Source organism: Quercus lobata, chromosome 5 (assembly GCF_001633185.2).
Source record: "Quercus lobata isolate SW786 chromosome 5, ValleyOak3.0 Primary Assembly, whole genome shotgun sequence".
NCBI classification, from domain to species: Eukaryota; Viridiplantae; Streptophyta; class Magnoliopsida; order Fagales; family Fagaceae; genus Quercus; species Quercus lobata.
The window spans coordinates 72,902,164-72,910,478 of record NC_044908.1 but is presented as its reverse complement, the minus strand read 5'-3'; the positions used below and the strand labels follow the sequence as shown (position 1 = coordinate 72,910,478).

Genomic DNA, 8,315 nt, shown 5'->3' with positions numbered 1-8,315 from the left:
TTAGAAGACAAATATTCAGACTATTCAGACATTTTTTTTAGAGAAATAAGGACCATCCAAATGTTGAGCTTGTCATGCAAAGCAATCAGCAACTTAGTTATGTTTGGTTTGACGTAAAAAGCATTGACTGTAAAATATTTTTATGGAAAAGAAATTTTTTTTCAAGTGTTTGGTTGCATTCTAAAAAATGCTCTAGAAAAAATTTTAAGAGATTGGGTTGTGTTTCTAAAAATGCTCTAGCAAACACGTTTTCTATTAGTTTTTCACATTTTTCTCAACTTTCAAACAAATATTATAATAGAAAAATTCCAAACCAGAGAGAGAGAGAGAGAGAGAGAGAGAGAGAGAGAGAGAGACGTTAATGTGTGGGTTGATGGTTCTATCTAGAGGCGACGACAAAGAGGCACCTTAAATTTAAGGTGGCAGTTTATCTAGGTTAATTGAGGGTAGCCATTCCCATGGCTACACATATTGAGATACGAGCCAAAACAGGATGTAGAATCACTACTGGACACCAATGAATACTATGACATTGAAAATGAGTATCAAAATCTTCAACCATTTCCATCACTGGCATCGCATTAGTACCCCGTTGAGAAAGAGGTTACCCAGAGTTGGAATCAAGGAAAAAAGATGCATTACATCAAATGTAATCAATTAGTTCATAAGCCATGTAAAAGCGCCTCAAATTTGAGGTATCGATTTTTCCCGAGCATATATTTGTAGGGAAATGTAAGGTTTTTTCCTCAGAGTACTTCCTTGTATAATTTGGAAAATTATTGTGTATTTATTCCCATAACTACCCCTGTGAATGTGTACTAAAATGTAATGTATATGCTTAACAACACCCCATGAACAACATCACATACAAAATTAATAAGCAAAATATTAAACAATTTTCACTACATTAGTAATCGGAGTCCCAATGGCTGCGCCAAACATCAGGGTAATAGACAAGTTAAGATTATTCTCATCCTCTTCATGCATAAAAGTCTACAAATCAAAAACATTTCATTAATTCTTTATATTTTTTATAAAAAAAAAAATTGAAAGAAAAAGAAAAATGAGTTATAATTGTAAGAACGTCAAATTTATTATGACGTTATAATCATAAATGATACTATTTGACTTTTAATTAAGGGTAAAAAAAAAAAAATCTCCTTGAGGTTTGGTTTACTATCTGGTAATATCAAGACTTTTTAAAAATATCAAATTTACTCTTTATTTTTTTTCATTTAATTTAGAGGGATAAAAATATAAAAACTAATGAATTGTTATTACTTTACCAAAAAAAAACCTTGTGGTAACTTATGTTTCAATAAATGAGGTAATGTATGTTTCAATAAATATTGGTAACATATGTTTTTAATAAATTTTTTACTTGAATGATAATGTATTTCTCATTTATCTCTATGGTAAACAAATAGGAAAATTTTTGGGCTTTCTCATGAATGAACTGGCAAGTCTATTACATACGTACATAGGATCCAATATGTTGTCAAATCTCTAAAGTTTTCCAACGGTGGAAGAAAGGGGAGCAAACCCAAATGGTGGGTTCAGTTTTGCCAATCATGTCATGTGAGAACTCATGGTACACTCCTTAGGATTTCAATTTTAAATTGCTCAGAATCTCAACCCTTTTTCCAAACTAAAGATTTTCAAAATGAATTTAGCATGCCCCAATCCCCATGCTTTGTCATTCTTTGGGCTATTTAGTATTGGAGTAATTGATCAGCATTATACATTCCATTCTTATACCTTTATAGAATTCTCTGTTCTATATAAAGAAAATTTTATTCGAGGAATCCAGATGAGTCCTATTTCCACTTTTTTCTCCTTTTTAGTTGACAGGAATTATCTTAACATGACACAATTAATCATAACTAATACTATTATACTTTTCACTAATTACTATTGAAAAAAAAAAAACGATAATAAATTATCAGCGAATTTTGGGCAGAGATTTCCAGCTTGGGTTGAGGCTTGAAGCCTTGAATCCAAGGTACCCAAGGTAACAAGCACCCTTAACGATGATATCTTTTACACCCTTGATAGCTTTCCATATTGGAGAGGCTGATTTGGGTGGGTCTTTGCCGAGCCAATCTTGCTAAACTTTATATTTAGCCCTCAGTATGGTCATGAATAAACTCTCTCTTTTAGAGGCCACCATTCAAGCTAGTTTTACCAAGTACTGCTCTATTATTGTCTTTGGATTTTTTGAGACCAAGACCGTCTTTACCTTTTGGAAGGCAGAGCTTATCCCATGGTCCTTGAAGCTATGTCAAGGTGATCACAAATCTTGGTGGGGATGTTGAAGGATGACACAACATGTCGGTAGAGTTTTGGGCCATTGAATCGATGAGGGTACATTGCCTAAGACCCTCAAGTGGAAGGAGGCCCTAAAATTTTGAAAAAGAAGGGGTAGTTGAAAAAGAAAATTAGTTTCAGATGAAATTCCAAAAAATATGATACATCTTTGTGACCAAAGAATAAAAAAATCTGGAATATCCTTCTAAACATTGGAACCCAAAAAAATTCTTTGGTCTAAACAAAATCAATTATCCCAAAATTATCATCCTTAACCTCTAAAGAGAGAAAAATTGAGAAGAAAGAAGACGAAGACAAAGTTGAGAGTATGAAGAACTAAGAAGAAAGAAGTATTATAGTAAAAAGTAATAACAATATTTTTTGTTAATTACTCTAATATATATATATATATATATATATATTAAAGTGTGTGTCTGACGCATAACCCCAAAACGGTGCATCTGCACACACCGGTATTGGAATATTTCATTCCCATGGCCAATTCAGAACTACTTCCAGAACAAAATTCAAAACTTGCTATAGATCAATTAAAAGACCTCATTTCTTATTATAAATGATATAGAGAAAATAGATTAACATATGCTATGAATTCATCTAAAAATTAAAATTGTATCTGAAATAGAAATAGAACCTATATTTCTAAGAAACGTATAATTCATAGAAAGAAACAATTTAATGAAAATATTCATAATGAGACAACACGATATGCTGAAGAATCTTTTAGAATGGATTGTTTCTTATATATAGTAGATAAAGCAATTAGTTCAATTGAGAATAGGTTTGAACAATTTCAAATATATGAAGATATTTTTGGTTTTTCTATTTAACTTTAAGAAATTGAAATCACTAGATGATGATAGTTTGCAAAAATACTATCTTAAACGTGAATCTTTCCTCAAACATGATGTTTATTATAATATTGATGGTTTAGATTTATTTTCAGAGTTAAAAGTTTTTAAAGAAATTTTACAAATAAAAGACTACACTCCAATTGACATACTAAATTATATAAAAATGTTAGATTCATTTCCAAATACATGCATTGCTTATAGAATTTTACTAACAATACTTGTTACAGTTGCTTCTGCAGATTGAAGTTTTTCAAAATTAAAATTAATAAAATCATATCTAGCTAAGATCAACAATGTCCCAAGAAAGATTAAGTGGATTAGCTATATTATTGATTGAAAATGAGATGTTAGAAGAACTTGAATACAAAACTTTAATTAGTCAATTTGCATCTTAAAAGGCAAGAAAAATAGATTTTAAATTAAATATATTATAATATAAAAATATTAATTTAATTAATGCATAAAAAAAAAGCCTCATTTTAATCCTCGCCTAAGACCCCAAAATGTACGAGGGCCAACCTTGCAAGCCTGTAGCCGATCTGAATATATTTGAAGTCTTTTAAAGGTGATCTAGACAGGAATAAGGGGCCACCAAAATAAACATCGACTTGTTTAAGCCCCTTCATTTGGAGGACTTGCTTAATGGATCTCCGAGATTGACTGTGATGTTTAGTAAAGAAAACACTAGATTTGTTTCTGTTGAGCATTTGACCCAACTAGTTGCAATTCCCAATATGATTAATCTCTTGTAAAAAAATAAGTGAAAAAACACTTATTTCATTCCATTAATTGGAAATTATTATATGCACTCAATAATTACGTTTCTTTTTTTTTTGCACATAAAGGTGGATGGTCTTGGAGCTTATATTTCTTATATATGTGTAATTAACTAATTATTCAATGCAACTTTTCTCTCACATCAATGGTCTCCACATGTAAATCCATACTTGGAACCCACATTGTGTCTTTCTAATAACACAACAAAAATTTAAATTAATTTTACAACATTCTCAATGTGTTTTTTTTTTATTTTTTTTTTATTTTTATTTTTTAAATGGATAATATATGCACCATGGCGCTAGTTTTGCCAGGTAAACAATGTTGCGGGCAATTGAGAATTCTTTTACCTATAATATCTGGATTACTCTAATTGGATTTTGTATGAATTTTGAACAGGCAATGGAAGCATCATATGTTGATTCCTTGATGGCTTTCGTGAATGCTTTCCGGTGATGGGAATTGAAAACCATTTTTGGGGTTCAAAACTGCAACTCTTTCAATAGGAAAGTCCCAAGACTAATGTTCGGTTTCACCGAGTACATTACTTTTAGGGGAAGATAAATAAAAATATTGAGTAGTCTTAAGGATAATTGTTACTTAAATGTGCCAATGGTATTTTGAGGATAGTCAGAGACTCACAGTGTACGAGTTTTTGGTTTAGTGTCACTTTATGATGTTTTTGTTTTCATGTTTGTTCTTGTAGGAGTTCCTTTGGATGTAGGAACTTGCTTTGTTGTGGGTATTAGAATAGTTTCCACTTAGTCAAGGTTACCATTTACCTAGGTTGGGGAAGCATCAAATTGTTTCCCATCTGCATTCTCCCTGTTTCCCAAATTGGATGTTTCTCTCTCTATTTTAGTTTTCAACAACCAAAATATTTTGAGGCCAACATGCACTCAAATCAATTCTTGAATTTTTAATTCTCTTCTTCATAGGAAGATCCATGTTGTTTTGTTATATGCTAAATTGTACTCTTCATATATTCTAGTCACTCTGAACCAAAGTATGCACCTAGTACTTATGAGCATTAGCATTCGATGTGCTAAAACACACCAAATGCAATTTTAGCACAACAAATAACAAAAGTGGCCTCCAACCGGTGCTCTACATGTAAAATCCAAAAAACTTATGAAATGGTATTATTTTAGTCAAAAAAATCTCAAATTGTAACATATGTTTTTATTAGCTTCTTGCGGTAACATATGTTTAGCAAAAAATACATATGTTTTAACTATAAAGTGGTAACATATTTTTTTAATGAATTCTTTAATAGAATGATAATGTATTTATCATAATTTGTGAATATTTTTTCCTTATAAAAAAAATTGTAGGAAAGATATGTTATCCCAGAGTTAGAATCTAAGAAAAAAGATGTAAAACCATCCATTGTCATCCAAAATTTCATGAGCCTGGCCAAGGTGTTTCAAATTTAAGGTACAAAATCTAGGAAACAAAGAGAAGTTACTCCAGAGTTAAATTCTAGGAATAAAAGATACAAAAACACTTATCGTCATCCAAATGGTCAATAACCTGATCAAGGCGCCTCAAATTTGAGGTGGCAATTTCTCCCCAACATATACAGGGTAAGTGCCATGGCTACCCCTCAAAATATATAAGAAAGATAAGCTACCGTTGATTTGGAGGCTAGGTAAAAGGATTTAAAAATACCCATTATTATTCAGAAGTTCTTGAACCTAGCCAAGCCCCTTGAATTTTAGGTGGCATTTCTCTCCAACATGTATGAGGTAAGTGGGGGTAATCTTATAAACAATGAAAGAAAAATTACCCCAGACTTCGAGATGAGATAACACGACGCAAAATGAAACTTGTTAGCCAAGATAATGTGGAAAAAAATTTGAGTCCTGGCCTTTGAGTCTTGGTAAAACGATTAAGGGAATGATTGGATTCCATAATTCCAATCACTATACCACCCAAAAAAAAAAACCATAAAAACACTCATTTTCATTCATAAATTTGTGAGCCTCGTCAAGGGGCCTCATCCTTTTCATGTATAAAGCCTACAAAATCAGGAAAAAAAATTATTATTATTTTTTATATTTTTGAAAAAGAATGAAAGAAAAAGAAAATTGAGCTGTAATTGTAAAAATGTTAAATTTATGATGATGTTATAATAGTAGATGGTGCTTTTTGACTTTGAATTAAGTGTAAAAAACAAAAATCTTTGTTGATGTTTGGGTTAATATTAAGTAATACTAAGACTTTTTAAAAATGGTAAATTCACTCTTTATTTGCCCATTTAGTTTAGAGAAATAAAAATTAAATAAAAAAAATCATATAACATATTATTATTTTACCAAAAAAAAAAAACCTCATATGGTTACATATGTTTCAATAAGTTGTGGTAACATTTGTTTCAATAAATAGTGGTAACATATTTTTTTAAAGTTTTTTTGATAGAGTTTCAAGCATACGCTCCTAATTATTGAATCCAAATTTTTTTTATTTAATTACAAAAGACTTTCTTAGTTGAATTCTTTACTTTAATGTCAATAAATTTATTATTGTTCAATGATTTTTGTTCTCTAGATATAGCACCACAAGGTTTAGCTAAAAAATTGGTTGTAGCCTAAGACTATAACCTTACTCAATAAAATAAAAATTACAACATATTTTGAAAATCTAACTGTTGAATTGCATGTTCTTTAGGTTCTTAATACACATGTTAAATTTTATGTCAATTGGATATTATTTATTATATGATCTATAAGTTTATATTTTATGTATAATTTTAACTACAAAAACTTACAATTTAAACAATTTATTGATGACATAACTATTGATTTTTAATTTTCTAAAAATTTTACAAGCATAGAGGATATAAGAAGAAGATATAATTCAATGACGAATTTGTCAAAATTCACCTCCAACAGCATAAACAGCATACTACCTAACATCCCCAATATGTAGAACCGAGCATACTGTTGCACAAGCACCTCAGTGGCGTCAGCCGGGAGAGGGTTGCTAGACCTCTCCTCGAGCCATTTGGCTTTTACCCTTGGCCCTTCCATCACTACAGTGTTCTTACCAGCACCGACTTGTCTGTTTGGCAGCCTATGCCTTAGCAATTCGGCGCAAAGTTCACCCCAATCGTCCATACGGGTAAATCCCACCACCGACAAGTCATCTACAAGTACCCCCATTATAACCTCCATGTCTTGTAGCTTGATGGTCATCTTACTGTGGGGCAAGTGGAATAAGTGCGTCTTCGGCCGCCATCTCTCCACCAACGCCATGATTAATGCATGGTCAAGGTCCATATGTGGGACCCAAAGTAGCCCATCTAACCCCACATCTGTGATATAAGCGACAATCCTTGAATCTAACCCACCTTCAAACAGACCTTTCTCTCGGTGACGACAAGTTAGTACACCTAGCACTTCCTGCAAACAGAGCAGCTTAGTATTAATAATAACATTCACTAAGCACGTAATAATTACACTTCAAACTTAAATGCCAAAAATCTTTCTACTACATATATTGACTACGATTTTGGACAAGTGCATACCTCGCTTGCCAAAGGAGCATCCCAAAGTAAACTTGAACGATGCATAGCCTACCTTGTCAAGACAGTCCCTATAGAGGGTCTCGCTCGATGTGGGTCCATATCTGGCATAAATTAAAGATGATTAATGGCCTATTAAGTGACTATTGGCCCATTAGGTCAAATGCAAAGCATAAACATTCTAATTCTCTTTTTAAGGAGCATGACACATGAGGAAAATTCACATAATTGAGTTCATGCTTTTTCTTTAATAAATTTCTTTTATAAGCTTGAATTTCATTCAAGAGAGAGTGGCTATATACCTTACAAGCAAATTCAATGAACTACTAGACAAAGAAAAAAGTGTTATTTATGTTATAGTTTATTGGCAAATTTAAAAGAAAGAGAATTGCATTAGGGTAAAGTGAAGCCATTTGTTTTGGATGTGTTTATACCTGGTAGGTAAACAAAGTCATGGCATTACAATGGGCAGGGTGTCTAAACTACAAGAATGATCTTTGAAATTGGTATGGCAGTTCACAATTAGAAGTTAAAAGTATTATGCATCTTTTAATAGGTATTATGCAACCCAAACACACATCTTTTACTTGAACATCTAAGGGTTATCGTGCATTTGGTGACAACAGCAATCAGGGGAAAATTCACTTCAAATACATAAACTTTCTTCTTCTTCTTCTTCTTCTTATTTATTTATTTTTAACTATAAACAAATTTGACTAAAAATGGCAATAATATATATCTAATGCAACCTTCATTGATTTCATAAAAAAAGAAAAAGAAAAAAAAAAGAATTAAACTTTAGAATGTTAAGTAGATTACAACATATTGAGCTA

At 31.5% G+C, this 8,315-nt stretch overlaps 1 protein-coding gene across 1 annotated transcript; it reads right to left on the bottom strand.

Moving 5' to 3' along the window:
• Nucleotides 1-4,076: 4,076 nt before the first annotated feature.
• On the bottom strand, nt 4,077-7,796 carry LOC115991091 (serine/threonine-protein phosphatase 7 long form homolog). The gene is made up of 3 exons (XM_031114837.1): nt 7,486-7,796; nt 6,824-7,360; nt 4,077-4,148 (listed from the first exon to the last, which is right to left on the bottom strand). The coding sequence occupies exons 1-3, from the start codon at nt 7,528-7,530 to the stop codon at nt 4,077-4,079; spliced, it is 654 nt and encodes a 217-aa protein (XP_030970697.1). The 5' UTR covers nt 7,531-7,796.
• Between the last annotated feature and the right edge of the window lie 519 nt (nt 7,797-8,315).

What these genes read in the sequence shown, in the direction of transcription:
- LOC115991091 (XM_031114837.1), bottom strand. Translation starts at nt 7,530, where the DNA reads ATGCATCGTTCAAGTTTACTTTGGGATGCTCCTTTGGCAAGCGAG. An exon ending in ATGCTCCTTTGGCAAGCGAG is followed by an intron (nt 7,361 to 7,485) that starts GTATGCACTTGT and finishes CTCTGTTTGCAG; the next exon opens with GAAGTGCTAGGTGTACTAAC. An exon ending in AGGTGAATTTTGACAAATTC is followed by an intron (nt 4,149 to 6,823) that starts GTCATTGAATTA and finishes TTGTGTTATTAG; the next exon opens with AAAGACACAATGTGGGTTCC.